Here is a 16,283-nt window from a genome sequence, read left to right on the forward strand (position 1 = left end):
GTGCCACCAGACAACACCAGGCGGTGACTACCTCCACTGTTGCTGCTCTGAAGCAGGGTCAGGTGGGCATCGCCCTCGGGACGGCGGTGCCACTGGACAACAAGCGGCGGTGCCCCCCAGGGCAGCACCCAACCTTCTCATCTCGGCCGAGCCTAGCTGGTCACCGCCCTAGGGGTGGCGGTGCACCGGACAGGGCATGACGGTGCCCCCAGGGCAACACCCCGAGCCTAGCTACGCCTCTTTTTCTTCGTCTTTTTCACCACCTTTGCAAATGTGCTAACACTCCAAGTGTTTCACCATCACGTGCAAGTATGTTAGCATTTTCACAATCATTTTTAAAGGTTAATCACCTTCTCACCGAATGTGCACTAGGCCTAAAATGCATATCCAAGTTTTCCAATACCTAGTGGCACTAGATGATCGAGTTGTCCGATAAGAGCTCCACTCTTAATAGTTCGACCATCTATCCTAAATGTGATCATACTCTCTATAGTGTCTCGATCACTGAAAATAAAATAGCCCTATGGATATCACATTTGCCTTGAGCCTATTTTGTTTTTCTCTTTCTTCTTTTCCAAATCCTGGAGCTTGATCATCATCACATGTTCACACCACCACCATGGACTTCATTTCATGTGGCATCTCTATCTATGAGTGTTACCTAGCTCCTTCACTTGGATTGGACCGTCCTATCTAGTCACACATTTAGATGCAAGAATTAGCCCAAATAGGTTTCATCCATTAACCAAACAAAACTAGGGCTTTCACCAGGCTGCACGAGCATTCGGACGCTAGCACTTCCAATGCCAATATGCCAGAGTTGCTCCATTCACCACAGGATAGCACCGCTCCAGGCATGGCAATGGCAAAGACCCCACATGTGCAACCGTACTATCACACAAGCAATCCAGTTCCCATGGTCAGGACTATGGCGCACTACTTTCATAAAAAAAAGAAACAAGTGATTATGGCGCGCCTGTGTTTGGTTAAATGCTTGATATTGCCACTCTTATTATGAAAAATAATTGCCAAATTTTATAATATGCTGGGGTTGTACAATGATGTGGCAAGCTTTTTCTTATCTTAGCCATTCAACCACTCAGATTATAAAAAGCTATGAGTTAAATAATTTTTAGCTCTAACTAACAATTAAACTTAGTCGATCCAAACAGGCCTTAATCTATGTACTAGATAACATTCAACTTATGATTCTTGAAGATGCACTCTTGAGATATCATGATACCAAGGTACGTACTAGACATATACAATTATACATTGTTACCAATATTATTATGGGACAAATCAACTTAAAGATTCCTGAAGATGCACACTCGTAGATCACACGCAAAATAGCTTAAGTATGTAGTAGCTATTGACATCGTTATTTTGTGGACACCGGCCAATATTATGGGACTATTCGCGAGAGAAACTGGAAATGGGCAGCGGTGCTTTAATCGAACAAGCTGAAACCCATATCCTGCAAGCAATTCAGCAAGATTGCCAATCAGTATGGATGTAGTAGTACTCACAAAAAGTGATTCAATATATGAATAACATAAAAGGGAACAACGGGGCACGAATTAGTATGTTGCTTGTTGAGTGGAAATTTTAGGAGTTAAAAATATATGTAGCCCTCTGCATATGCGGTTATGCTATGTAGCCAGTGAATGGTAGCGAGGCAGCTGATCACAATTGCTGTGCCAATCTAGAAAGGAACTCCTTCAGCGCCAAGAAGCAGATAAACCAAGTAGATTGCCCATTGGTGGACGATTGACGTAGAACTAAATGATTTATACTTTTTTTGGTGAGAGACTTTTTTTTTTAAAACATTTTGGTCAGAGACTTACTTCATCAGACTCTTCCTTCTCTTCAACCTTCTCCTCCTTCTTTGCCTCTTCAGCAGGTGCTGCACCACCACCAGCTGCATCAGCCGGAGCTCCAATGGCAATTGCACCACCACCTGAAGTCACAGAGGATAACCTTTCCCTTCCGGCTGCAATCACTTCTGTTATGTCCTTGTCTTTGAGTTCTGTGAGCAGGAACTCCAGTTTCTCTTCATCAGCTTCAGCACCAACTGTAAGGAAAACAGATATCGTTGTTAAGGCAAACAAGGTCCAGCATAGTGTACAACTATAATTTTCCCACATAATTATCCCAACATCAAGTGCTTTCCTCTGTCTATTTATTGCATTGCAGACAGAACGAACAACTTATTGTGCGGTCACCTAGACGACTTCCACAACGATCGTATCATCTATTCTAATACGTCTTGAAATCAGACTCCATACCGTGGCTAGACACGCGCTATTCTAACTTGTATGTGATATATAGCTGGGGAATTGGCCTTATTAATCTGACTAAGAAGAGTAACAATGGCAGGGAATGGATCCTTTTCGCCCTCCCTAGGAGGCTCTGAACAGATGACTCAATTCTTGCTTGTTCCCAAAGGTTTAGCTGGCCATTACTTATAAGACCAGCAAAGCACACTAATAAACTCCCTAACTTGACTAACAGAAGCTAACTTTAGTAACAAACCCCAACTCTCAATAGACTTAACTAATCAACCTCAGCCACCTTCTTGAATGCAAGATAACTAATCAACCTCAGCCACTAGTGGACACCTTCCTGTATGCAAGATAACTAATTAACCTCAACCACTAGTGAACGCAGACTTCTTCTCTTGCTGCATGCAAGATAACTAAACAACCTCAGCCACTAGATAAAAAAAAGGGCGTACCCAGTGCAGAGAGCTCCCGCTCTGTGCGGGAACTGGGAAAGGGTGTCAGTGGCAAGCCTTACCCTCGCCTGTGCAATGCGAGGAGACCGCGACTCGAACCCGGGACCTTCCGGTCACAGGCGGTAAGACTCTACCGCTTACACTAGGCCCGCCCTTCAACCTCAGCCACTAGATAACAGATCGAAAAAAGTTATGACCAAATTTAAATCTGAAGAAGCGGCAGCTGCAACCAGAATAGCAGAAATACCTGATTCCAGAATGTTCTTAACATCATCAGCAGTCGGGGAAGTGTTTCCACCCAGAACAGCAAGCAGGTAGGCAGCTATTACCTTCATCCTGAAAACTGCAGAAATGTCTAGAACATATTTATCTTTAAAGATAAATAAATGCACTCGGATCAGCATATACAAAACATGGTGCAACTTAAATATCGTGGGACAGAAAAAAAAGATCAATAAGACATCCTACCTCTTAGCAATTGAGGATAATAAAACAAGGAAACACAACATAGGATTGACTAGATTACGATAACACAAGTTCAATTCAAGTAGGCATATAACAATCTATTTTTTTATGGGGGAATTCCCCGTGTGCCATTAAAAAAGATCGCAATGCCCTGTGTGTCCTGAAAAAGTTCAGCGGTCTTCATCGTCACTGCTTCAACTTTTTCGTGCCCTCCATGCCACTTCTGTCAGTTTAGGCTCTAACGCTGTCAAACTGCAGGTGTGAAAAGACAAAAATGCCCCTAAGTGTAAATATGTCATTAATTTTTTTGAGAATCTTAACGACTTCAAATGAAAAAACTCAAAACTAGAAAGTTGTAGATCTCGTCGAGATCTATAATTTTCATATAAAAATTATTTTCATTTAATTTCGCAAAAAAAATATGATTTGATATGATTAATATATCTTAGAAAAACCATATTATTTTTTTTTGCGAAATTAAATGAAAATAATTTTTATATGAAAATTATAGATCTCGACGAGATCTACAACTTTCTAGTTTTGAGTTTTTTCATTTGAAGTCGTTAAGATGCTCAAAAAAATTAATAACATATTTACACTTAAGGGTATTTTCGTCTTTTCACACCTGCAGTTTGACGGCGTTAAACTGACGGAAGTGGCATGGAGGGCACGAAAAAGTTGGAGCAGTGGCGCCGAAGACTGCAGAACTTTTTCAGGGACGTACAGGGCATTACGATCTTTTTTAATGGCACACAGAGAATTATCTCTTTTTTTATCGAGCACGCAGGAGAACTCTGCGTCAATATATTAAGATAAAACCAGGGGCGGAGACAAGGGGGGGCGGGCAGGGGCCTGGCCCCCCCTAACGTTGCATAGCTTTCACTACTATTTTTATTATTATTTCTCCCTTATCACTAGAGATTATAAATAAACAAGCTTTACTAACTAATTTTAGATTGCTTTTCTCAAACACATTTCTTGATTATCTAATGTTAAGTGGCTAAATAAAACAAATATGTGATGTGCATTGTTGATCTACGAAGAATGTCCCTTCAATTCTAATCATCAATTTAGATATTTACTTCCTCCGTCTTGTAATATAGTGCATCAAATTCCACAAATTTTTAAGCCGACAACAAGGTCTAGCGAGGGCGCTATATAATTTTTGTCGACATTTAGTGAGCACCCCTCCCCCCCCCCCCCCCCCCCCCCCCACACACCAAATATCTGAATCCTGGCTCCACCCCGGATATAGAAATTATAACAATCTATTTGGATCCATATCTTTAGTAATTGTCAAATGTGAGTCAAACTCCAAACATTCCTCAAGCCATACCAACAGCTCCACGTAACCTAAAGAGCAGCTTGGATACAGGGATTTGGACCCGAATACTAAGCATTTAGTCTCCAATTGAATCCCAAGCCACCTCAACCACGAAAGGCCTACTAATCCTAACCCTCCCTAGAGACGCTAAATAAATCGCTTTGATCTTAGATTCGTGCCCTGGAAGGCGCAAGTTTATTTATCTGGGAAAAGATAACTAAATTTGCAAGATCGCTTTGCTTAATATGTACTGCCTCCTTCCAAAATACGAAAAAAAAAATCGAACTGAGAAGGCTGTCCCTGAGAAATGAAGAACCTGGAGGCACGGAGTATATTATACTATACCACCTCAGGAAGAGGCAACATGCCAAAGAAGGACCGATGAGAATATGAGATAATCAAACAAATCAAAGGGTCCAAATCCACCAACACGAATTTCATTGGCAACCTGAGTTCCTGAAACAGTTTCCATTCTACCACGGAATCGTGAATAATTGCAGAACAGAAGACCTCTGTTTTGCGCTTCCGGTGCAAATAAAGGAAAATCGTTTGGCATCTAGTCTAGTCTAGTATAAGAGGAAGAAGAAAGATTGGGATCCGCGCACGCGTACCTCGAGAGCTGAACCGAAGAGAAGAAGCGGATATGCCTGCGGCGGCCGACGGTAGCAGTTTCCTGAACATTATCTCAATAATGGAGTTATATATACGGCCAGGATTCAGTCCTCCCGGTCCCGGGGCAACCGAATCTGGGCCGCTCGAATCGGACAAATCCCTGGACCAATAAAAGGCCCACACACACAGGCCGGCAAAAGCCCACGACCAAGAGGCTAATCGCACATGAGGACTTGGGCCTAGCAAAGGAGGAGCAAGTGTTCGACTCGTATTTGGGCCTCAGAGCATGCACGGGCTGAGAGCCCGTGATCAACGGGCCATATGAGTCCTCTTGTATTTCTTTTCCTCTTCTAGTCTAGAGAAAAAACTCGGCCTACGGTGGGCAGACAGCCCCGCAACTTTGTGCTTAAGGAAGAAGACCTTCTCACGCAGGCCGAGAAAATCTCCGAACACCGTGTCCCGTCCTTACACAGGGGCCTGTTACCCTGTGAGTGGGCCGGTCCGTTGCCTGTGCTTTGGGAAACTCGAGACAGGTGAGGGGATTTTTTTAACTCCGGACAGGCGAATGAGCGCACCCGTGGGGGCTCGAACCCTGCCCGCGAGAGTACCAGGCGGACGTCCCGACCAACCGGTCAGAGGAGCCGCTGGTAGTCTAGAGAAAAGGGGGGAAAAAAAGAGAGGAGTCCTTCTCATTTAAAGAAAGACCTCCTGTGATTTGTCAAAAAAAAAAAAAAGAAGAAAGAAAGACCTCCAGTGACGTCTTGCTGCGCTCCATATTCATCATGACCTTGGCCGAACAAAACAAACAGTGGGCACCAACGCACATTCGCACCTGGCCACCTTCCTATACAGTACTATTAATTATAGTACCATAATAAGAGAAAAGAAAAGGCAATCGATTGCATTCCACTAGCCGGTACGTAAAAGTAGATTTGTTAGCAATACCAACTTTCGCCCCATTCGCTTAGAACTTATCAACCAATCTTCAACCGGCTTATATATCAGCCGCATAAACCATCAGCCGAACCGCTCCTTAATCGGATGAGATGGAAGAAAAGTCCGAGAGCCAAACAAAAGCCACGATCGCATATTGGCAAGACGGAGGAATTTTTTTTTTTTAAAAAACGGAGGTTTCTCTTCCATTTCCACGACGGTGCCGGGCGTAGGGCATAGCGTACGTTGCCGAAACAAACACGGCAGACTTGGCTAGCTCAAGGCACGCAGTTTGCCAGACAAAGAAGGCAATGAATTAATTGCGCACTGACAACCGCCACCATTTCGGTCTAATCATGTGCAAGCCCGCGCGGCGGCCGCCGTGTACGTCGTGCACAACCCGGCCCGCCGATCGAGCACTACACCACACCGGCACAATGCATTCCCCCCCTCGCCAGTCGCCACGCACCCCAACCGGAGGTCACCGCGTGCTCACCGGCCGCCGTGTGTACGTCGTGCACGTACAACCAGGCAAGCCGTTGTTCCGGTGGCCGGTGACTCGGTGACCGCCGGTGTGCTGCATGCGTTTGTCGGCTTTCCGCGTGCGCGGCGCCGTCCCTTTTCCTTTTCGACGACCTAGCATGCATCCTTAAAGCCTATCTTCAACGACAACACCCAAAATATAAGACATATTCATTCTTTGAATAGTGCTACAGGCAAAATGTTCAATACATATTTGGCATCTTCTCCAACAACCAGACCCAAAAGAGAATCCTTTCTGGAAATAGATTTCTAGGAGAGAGGATGTCCATATTTGGATTGTGCCTCTTAGACAATCCAAAATAGATCTTCCGTATAGGTACTCTGTTGGAGACTGATTTTGAATCTCTTACTATATATTTTAGGTTTAGGTATCCATATGAGTACCTCGGAGACGGTCTTATCCTACGGGCTACGGTGTTGTACGCGCGGCGTGGGTACGGCGAGCGACGGACGGACCACACGGCCAAGGGCAACCCCTGCCTGCGGTTGGCCCGAATTTTTTACTTTTTAGCCCTTTTTCGAAAGTTTCTCTCAAATAGACCCCTGGCGGAAAGAATTCCGGAAATGGACCCTTGGCTCGGCGCCAGAGTGAATGGCGCCGAGCTCAGCGCCAGCGTCCCTGGCGCCGAGCCCCTGGGCTGGGGCGAACTTACATGGAACGAAGCTCGGCACCAGTCACTCTGGCACCAAGCTCGGCGCCGTTGACGCTAGCACCGAGCATGAGGATATATAAAATTTGTGGATATATAAAATTTTGGCTTGTTTTACCGTAAGATGGATATATAAAATTTTGGCTAAAATTTTATATATCCATCTCACGGTAAAACTAGGGTGTTAGGTTAAATTTAGGGTGTTTGATGTGCTTGCTAACCATCGGCCTCACCAAACGTAGGCCTCCAAAGGGCAAGGTCAACCCTTCTGTTCTGCTCGCGCATCAATCGACCCATCGACAGACTGGTCTGGTATTCAGCCTTGCCCGTCTGGGACGGCACACGAACGGCAAGGCATGGCCCTGCCCGCCCGGCTGCATAATACATATATTGAGGGATACAATGAAACTCTAAGTGATGACGATTCTTAGATTCAAAAATCCGACTAATATGTACCGAATCGATGCGAGAAAAACAAGGAGGTGAGCGAGTATACCTTGCTCTCGAAGATCTACGGATCAAATCAAGGTTTTCAAGGTCCAATATGTCGATTCATGAGGTAGGGTGAAGTGGCGAGAAAAAAACCCGAGACGGAGGAGAAATAAGAGGAAGAACGCTCGGGGAAGAAGTGCAGGCTGGGTTAAATGCAGGTGGCTCGGCGCCAGTCACTCTGGCGCCGAGCCCCTGGCAGGCCATTTCCCCGTGCCCAGGACCTCAGCGCCAGTGACCGTGGCGCCGAGCTCAGCGCCATTCACTCTGGCGCCGAGCCAATGGTCCATTTTCGAAATTCTTTCCGCCAGAGATCTATTTGAGAGAAACTTTCGAAAAAAGAGTCAAATAGTAAAAAATTCGGGCGGTTGGCTGATAGCGGACGGCGGGCGTAATGGCATGGTGGTAGTGTTGCTGCCTTGCTGGTGCGTGCGTGGATTCGATCGGAAATTCGGTGATCAGTCCACTCGGCGCCCACGTCTGCGCCGCCGGTGCCGCCGTGCCGGGGGCCGCTGCCTCGCTGGGTGGATAGCAGTAAGGTACCACTGGTACTGCATGCTAACGACCTGACGATCCTGATCCAAGTTCGAGCCTGCGAACCGGCCTGCATGGCTGCATGGCCCTGCCCTTGATGCATGATCTGGGGTGGATTCGTCCGTGCGGCTTCATTTCAGATCGAGGTGTCATCGTACTGGCGAAAGCTGCAGCTGTTCAGGTGTCACGTAGGAGCACTCACGTGCTACCAGCAGCACGCTGATCGAAAAAGCTTGCTATGAGGATCTCGCACTGTGTGTCGCACATGCATGTGGTGGAAGTGGAATGGAAGAAATCCAGCTCAAAAAAGTAAAAAATTACACCCTGAGTGCTATTAATTCAGGATCGTCTTGGAGTTGTAGACATTGTTAGACATTACGAAAGGAATACCAAAGGGAAAACAATTCTAGCTCCCGAAAACCAAAAAAAAGAAGAAAGAAATCTAGCTCAGAGTCAATTATGAGCTACATATGACTTGATGTAATCAATTGTAATTTTTCTTTGTGTGGATCGGAGTATATATAACTGGACAAACGGCACGGTGCACCCTGAATGAAATAGTGTAGTTGGGGTATTTTGGCTTATATTTAGTCCTCCTACTTAGCATCCGAAACGTCCGATATGACAGAGACTAAACTTTGGTCATCGAATCAAACACGCCCAATGGAACGACATCAAAGCTCCGATGCACGCCGTTACTCATTGCATGTTAGTAGTGCGGAATCATTTTCAGCCAGCACGCCAAGCGTTTGCAGTAGCTTCTTGTCACTCCCTCGTCAGCCCCATGCGACGCGACCTACTGCACGCCGGTCAAATGCAACGCAGCGCAGCACAACTTCAGTGGTAGTGCGTGCGCGCGACCGAGAGGGAGGAGAGCATCTAGCTTCAGGCCGCCACTAATTAAGCACCTACTAGCTTGTGCCAAGCAATAATGGATTCCTTACACCGGTGACCGGGCCGATTAGTGGTAAGCACGCATTTTTGAAGTGCATGCGGTGCTCAGCCACTTTTCTGCTCCACGGGTGTGTTGTTGATGTTCTCGACCCAACACCATGTGTTCGGAAAGTTGCACTACTTTATTTCATTCATGCAGCAGCAGGGGCCGGGGACCATTGTTGCATTCCAGTGGACTGGAGCGCGCACGCAGGACGATTAAGGCGGTATTGCGATGTTCGGTGAGAATGCGATCGTGTGCCACACTTGTTTTCTTTTCTTTTCTTTTTTTATTGCCACACTTGTTTTCTAGTCATACTAAAATTGCGATCCAGCGCGAATCGTGCAGGGGCCACGCACGCAACGAGTTTTTATAAACTACTGTACTAATCACTTTAAGTGGTGTTTAAATCCAGGGGCTAAAGTTTAGAGGTGTCATATCATATGTCACGTCAGGCTGTTACGTGGAAATATTTGGATAGTAATAATAAAACAAATTACAGAAGTCATCGGTACTCTGCGAGACGAATTTATTAAACCTAATTAATCCGCCATTAGCACATTTTTATAAATCATGAACTAATTAGACTTAAAAATTCGTCTCGTAAATTAATCGTACTCTATATAATTAATTATTATTTTTAATCTATATTTAATAGTTCATACCTGCGTCAAACATCCGATTGAATAGAAACTAAATTTTAGAGGGTACTAGACGAGACCTTATGTTGCTATAGTTTATTATAGTACGATGGGCGTGTGATGAGATGGCATCTCGCACCTGTACTTTTGTCCGTTGCGCGCATCTCCTAGTATAATCGTCACAACTAACGGTGGTGGTACAGTCATGATCGAGAGCCCTCGTCCTCACGGAAAACTTAAAAGAATACCCCTGCAGATCTAAGGGAGATTCTCTCTTTCGGAAAGCTAATCATCCAGCGTTTTTTATAATGCTATACCTGACCATTAGTCACATGAGCCATGGTACCCAGTGTCGACCAGCCGGCTATCCGACGGAGCTTGCCGCCAGTTTATTAGGTAATCAGGTCCTACGTTGTTCCAGTGCCTTTTGAGAGATCGATCGATTTGTTTAGCCTTCATGTGTCACCGCAGCATGTGGGTTGTATTTGTACCTTTGTGGTGGCCGGATGCACAGGTGGAGACAGGAAAAAAAAAGGTTATCCAGGAGGAATTAGGTGGGTTTTAATTAAAAAATATAAAACATATTAAGATCTACAATTTTCGTACAATGTTTGTATTACATGTAAAAAAAATTTGCGACGTATTATATGTAAAAGTTACGGATTATTTTTTATGCAACTATTTCTAGGGGCAAGCCTGTTAAAAGTGTCATCTCTGTTAATCAATTTCTAGATGTGAAATCTGAAGTGCCTGCCTTTATTAATAGTCATTTTTAGAGGCAGATATTGTCTCTATGGCCCCATTCGCTGGTCTGAAACTGGCTGAAAAACACTGTTTCGGCTGAATTGTTGTAAGAGAAAAACACTGTTCCGGCTAAAAAAAGAAGCCGAACAAGCCGAATATGGGGTAAGCCGAACATGGCCTATAAATAGTGGATTAACAAAAACAAACTACTTATGGTGTCTGCCTATAAATGTTTAACAGATGCAAGTGTTGTCTTAGATCCGCTTGACCATTTATAGAAGCGACTTCTAAAAATGTTTAACAGATGCGAATGTTGTCTTAGATCCGCTTGACTATTTATAGAAGTGAAGTGACCTCTGTAAATAAAGTTGTTTCTTAAAATCCTATTTTAAGTAGTGTTGATCTTGTCTCTGGTGGTTAGTCTCAATTCTAGTTCTTGTAGCTCTATTAGTCTTAGGGGCCGTTTGAATTCTTTTATTTTGAAGGAATTGCAATCTACTTAATTGATTATGCTATTTGGCTTGGAATTTGAGATTCCACAACTTTCCAAAGTTCGCATAAAAGTCTATCTCAAATTCATATGGAAGGACATGGAAATTGATTATATAGTTTCTAATCTTTAACCTATATCATGTTTTTCAACTCGCTTCCCTATATTAGAAATGCAATATATAAGCATCTCCCTTTCATGGCTAACAATAGTAAACAAATATATTCCACATACAATCATATTAACTTTAATAAATATGTGCCTAAATTATAATTTATTAGAATGAATTCAATTCTAAGGATCCAAACGACTCTTGGAGTATTGACACAAGAGAGGTATTTCTTCATATTGACGGTCGGTCTAGAGGAAATGATGATGTTTTTGTCATAATTGTGCAACATACCGAGGAAGAAGAGTCTGTCATTTGTGTATTGAGTGTAACTTAGTTGGTTAAGATTCAAATCTTTGGTCTAACACAGGTGATCATATTTTTCTTGAATTTATTATAGAATTTAACAACTTTATTCTTTCACACTACTAGAAAAATGATTTTAGGAGATAGTATCTCTGATTAATAGAGACGGACATATCTAAAGACCACCTCCGTAAATGGTGAGACTACTCTGCTTCTGTCAATCATTTTCAGAGGCAAGCATCCTAAGGTGGCGGCTTATATTATTAGTCAACTAACAGAGGTGAGTGTCCTAAGGCGTCTGCATCTGTTAATCGATCATGCCTCTAAAAATCACTATTAACAGGGGTCCATCTCTAGAAATTGATTAAAAAGACGCAGACAACTTCGTTCGACTGGTAGAATTTTGGCTGAAACTGGCTGAAAACACTGTTCTGGCTAAATTATTGTGAGAGAAAAACATTGTTCCGGCTGAAAAAAGAAGCCGAACAAGCCAAATATAGGGTAAGCCGAACGGGGCCTTAAGAAGCCTGCCTCTACGAATAGTTGCATCTAAAAATAATCCGTAACTTTTCTATATGAAGTAGAATGAAAACAAACTTCATATAAAAAATTTACAACTTTATGTGATCTACAACTTTGCAGTTGAGAAATTTTTTATTTGATACCAGTTAGAGTTCTAAAATGTTGCTTTAAGTTCATAGATTTTAGTTTTGAACTTTAAAATTTTAAAACAACCTCATATGTTACGATGATATGCATTGAAACTATAGTTCTGAGTACAATCTACAGCTTTATGGGTCCACTTCACCCAATTTCAAGCATCAATTCAGAGAGAGATCGAGCATTCGAGTCTGTGCCCAACTAACTTATGCCCTGAACCGCAACAAGACGGATCGATACAAACAAATGTGGTACCCGACACATGAATGAGCTAGGATCAATAATAATTTTGTTCCTTGCTGCTTTATTCCCCAGCTAAAGAAAACGTGCACATTTAGCAAACGGGCTGTGGGGATGAACGACGTACTCATCAACGGTTGGAGGGGGCACATGGCCATGGCCATCATCATATGCCAACTATCAGTTGGCAAGAGGGTTTCTGAGAAAAAACTCCATGGTACTTTGTACAAGGATCGATCCAACAGTACTACCAGCCCCACACATGAGGCCCCGTCCGCCCAGGAGCATGTGCACTGTTTCCCTCCGGCTCTAGGTCATGCATAGGATCCGGCAAGCATTTTTTTCTTCCCATTTTCCTATTTTTGGATCCAAATAATCACATGTCTCCACATCAGTTTTTTTCTAGATCTCCAGCTCTTTCCTTATAGGGCGACCACAGTTTCTCTTTCTTTTTTGAATTCAAACAGTCTCTCTCTCCATGTTGACATTATTTAGCATTTGAAACTGAAAACAAACAAAAAAAGTTTTCCACAAAAGGTTTAGATTTCAGATTATTCCCTTTGTTAGTTTGAGTATGAAGATCTAAGCCACAAAGCTAAAGTAGGTTTTATTTGAAATGCAAGTGAGAGCGGGTCAGTCAAAAGTTTAATCTTTCTGCTGAAACATGTGCAATGGGAGTTGGACGTATAGATCGCCAAACGGGCCACTTGGCCCGAGGCCTAGTAAAAGCATGGCCTGATGAGACTGGGCCAGTCACTACATGTCGGGCCACCGAGCCATGTCGAATAGGGCTCTGTGCCTGGCCATTGTCCCAGGCACGACACGATGTACCAATTTTTGGACCGGACTGGCTCGACAAGCATGGTTTACAAAGCAGCCCGCAGCCTGGTATCTCGTGGGGGTCATGGGGAGTGACGTTGTCAGGGGCTTGGGACAGACCGACAGTGGCGCATAACAAGAGTGCACTATATCAGGACGGAGTAAGTTTTAACATTTTTTGTTACATATTGTGTTGAGACCTTGTGTCGGTGTAGAAAGTGACCAACTAGTGAATATTTATAATTTTACCGTACGTTGTGATCGGAGGTGGCCTAGCACTCAATGACACATGATTTATACTGGTTCAGGCAACATGCCCTACGTCCAGTTTGGGCCGGTTAGTGACTTTATTCCTGAGCCCAGGTGCTCGAAGTTTGCAGTGGGGTTACAAACGAGAAGGAGAAAGAAGGGATGTACAAGAGGTCCGGTCGGCTTCGGTCGGAAGGGCCAAGAGCGACGGGAGCTGCGCTATGAGTAAGTGTTCAAGCGTGTGCTTGGAGTCCGAACCCGGTGGTTCTGCGGTTGTGAGCTAGTGAACTTGATCGGTGCTTGTTATCTTCAAGAAGGGCTCTCCTTTTGTTGGAGAGGGCGCGTCCCCTTTTATAGATAAAGGGGATGGCTTTACAAGTGAGAGGGTAAGAGTTCGTATGCTACCGAGCCTTGTTGCCCACGCCTTCTGAGCCTTGTTGCCCACGCTGGCGGGTACAAGATAATGGTAGGCGCCTACAACACTGTTGATGTCACTGTAGAATGTCAGATGCATACGGGAGGTCGTGCTGCCTTTTTCAGGGATGGTAGACGTCGGTACCTGCAAATATTGTTTGATGCCTAGAGGCATGTGAGGAGTCTCACTATATTCACCCGGTACGGTAAATCCCGGCGCTCATAACGCTATCGATGCTCAGAGGCACGTGGGGGGCCTTACCGTATGGGAGTTTTAGCGGCGCCTACAATACTATAGAGGGAGATGTCGGCGCCTACAATACTGTTTGTGTTAGGGTGGCTGCAGAGTATTGTTCCATGCAGGGTATGGTCCCTGGTATAGTGGTTTTGACTTGTGAGCCTTGCCTTGCTTTTCTCTACACGTCTTCTGGTTCCTACCGAGCGGGCGTCTCCGGTCGGATGGCTCTAGTCGGCTCTGAGTGCGCCGGTCGAAGAAGAGCGGTGAGCAGGGTTCCTATGAACCTTGGTCGGAGACGCGGGGTCGGAGTCAAAAGTAGTGTTTTGGGCCAGGCCTTCCGATTGGAGAGGCTGTCCGGAGGCGGCTGGAGTCGAAGCGAGCGCTCCGGTCGGAGAGGTGGGCCGAAGTAGCCGATGAGCGGTCGTTGTTTCTCTTTGGCCAGACCTTCCGGTTGGCGACTGGGCCGCCCTTTCGGCCTGTCGTTTTAGACTCTTGGGCCGAGCCTTGATGTGGAAGCCGGTACCCGAGGGACCCCGGGTTTTATGAACCCGACAGGAGCTCCTGAGCCACCGGGTGATTCAGGTAGAATCGTCCGGGGGATTTTTGTCTTGTCGGCAGGTGCGCGCGAGCGCACCCGCGGGTGTAGCCCCTGAGCCCCCGGGAGGTTTGGGCATAACCGTCTAGGGGGTTTCCTATGTTGTCAGTGGGGGAGTTTTTTCGTTTGAGACGAAGTTTTGTCGACCAAGGCGTCGTTGTGCAGCTGAGGCGATTTTTAGTCGTTTTGAGAGATTGGGTGAGAGGGAGCTCATGGATCCTGGCATCGGTGCACGCCGTGGATCGAGCGAGGGAGTCAGTCAAGGGCTTTTGACGAGACAGAGCTCACTGATCCTGGCATCGACGCGCACCGTGGGATCGGGTGAGGCAGTTAGTTTTGGATGAGATAGAGCTCACTGATCCTGGCGTCGACGCGTGCCGTGGGATCGGGTGAGGCAGTTAGTTTTGGATGAGACAGAGCTCACTGATCCTGGTGTCGATGCGCGTCGTGGGATCGAGCGAGGGAGTCAGTCAAGGGATTTGGACGAGACAGAGCTCACTGATCCTAGCGTCGATGCACGCCGTGGGACCGGGTGAGTCGGAGTCGTGGGGCGAGATCGGGGTCGTACACCCAGGTGTTTGGAGCGTAGTCGGAAGCATAGCCGGATGGGGCAAGATCGGGGTCATAGACCTAGGTTTTTGGAGCACAGTCGGAAGCGTAGTCGGATGGGGCAAGATCGGGGTCGCAGACACAGGTTTTTGGAGCGCAGTCGGAAGGGGCGAGTTTAGGGTCGTAGTCCTAGGCTTTTTGTCTTGAGCCCCCGAGCCCTGTTGGGCCTTAGTAGGGGTCGGTGTGAGTTGTGTGTGTTACCCCATCCTCGGTTCCTCACAACCAGAGGGGCTGAGTTTTGTCGCTTGTCCCGATCGCTCGGGCTCGAGTGACGCGCTTGGTGAGTTCGCTAGCGGGTGTGATCGAGTGGAATCTAGGTCTATTGTTCGTGATGGGGTCGGCATAGCCCTCTTGTGACATTCCACTACTCCTTTACCTGTAACCCGGCAGATGCCTGGGTCGTTTCGGAGACCAACCCGGGTGGCCTAACGGCCTCCCCTTGATGGAGATTCTGTGGGTTTGGCGAGAGGTTCAGGATCGAATGAGAAGGTTGAGATGACCCAGTCTGCCTGACCGGGCGAGGGCCGCACGGGGCTCATCTACGTTTTTCTCCCCTGGCTCTATTGGTTGCTCATGTCGAATGAGGCAACCGCCACTTCGTGACGCAACACGGAACGTTGTGATGCATTTCGCTGCACGTGCGATGCTTAGTTCCCGAGCCCCCAGGCAGTTCAGGGCCCGAATTGTTCGGGAGGTTTGGGCGTATGGAATGAATGCGCGTATGGATGTATGAAATGATTGTAAGGAAATAGAGGGGGTTGGTAGTGCTCACCTTGATGGCTTGAGTGACGGGGTTCAGAGAGCTTTAGTCGAAAATGTTCGACCGGGACCCGCGCTCGTCGTTCGTGGGTGAGCCCCTTGATGGTTTGAGTGATGGGGTTCGGAGAGCTTCAGTCGGAAATGTCCGACCAGGACCCGCGCACGTCGTTCGTGGGTGAGCCCCTGTGT

General features: G+C 45.9%; 1 protein-coding gene across 3 annotated transcripts; it reads right to left on the bottom strand.

Annotated features, from left to right (window-relative positions):
- Window positions 1-1,209: 1,209 nt before the first annotated feature.
- On the bottom strand, window positions 1,210-5,198 carry LOC136516790 (large ribosomal subunit protein P2B). Of its 3 annotated transcripts, none has more exons than XM_066510271.1 (4): window positions 5,138-5,198; window positions 2,985-3,080; window positions 1,848-2,074; window positions 1,210-1,477 (listed from the first exon to the last, which is right to left on the bottom strand). In XM_066510271.1, the coding sequence occupies exons 2-4, from the start codon at window positions 3,070-3,072 to the stop codon at window positions 1,451-1,453; spliced, it is 342 nt and encodes a 113-aa protein (XP_066366368.1). In that variant the 5' UTR covers window positions 3,073-3,080; window positions 5,138-5,198; the 3' UTR covers window positions 1,210-1,450. The 3 variants fall into 3 exon arrangements, with proteins under 3 accessions (XP_066366368.1, XP_066366369.1, XP_066366367.1); XM_066510272.1 differs by having other exon boundaries at window positions 2,985-3,107; window positions 5,138-5,195; XM_066510270.1 differs by lacking the exon at window positions 5,138-5,198 and having other exon boundaries at window positions 2,985-3,156.
- Between the last annotated feature and the right edge of the window lie 11,085 nt (window positions 5,199-16,283).

This window comes from Miscanthus floridulus, chromosome 17 (assembly GCF_019320115.1).
Source record: "Miscanthus floridulus cultivar M001 chromosome 17, ASM1932011v1, whole genome shotgun sequence".
NCBI classification, from domain to species: domain Eukaryota; kingdom Viridiplantae; phylum Streptophyta; class Magnoliopsida; order Poales; family Poaceae; genus Miscanthus; species Miscanthus floridulus.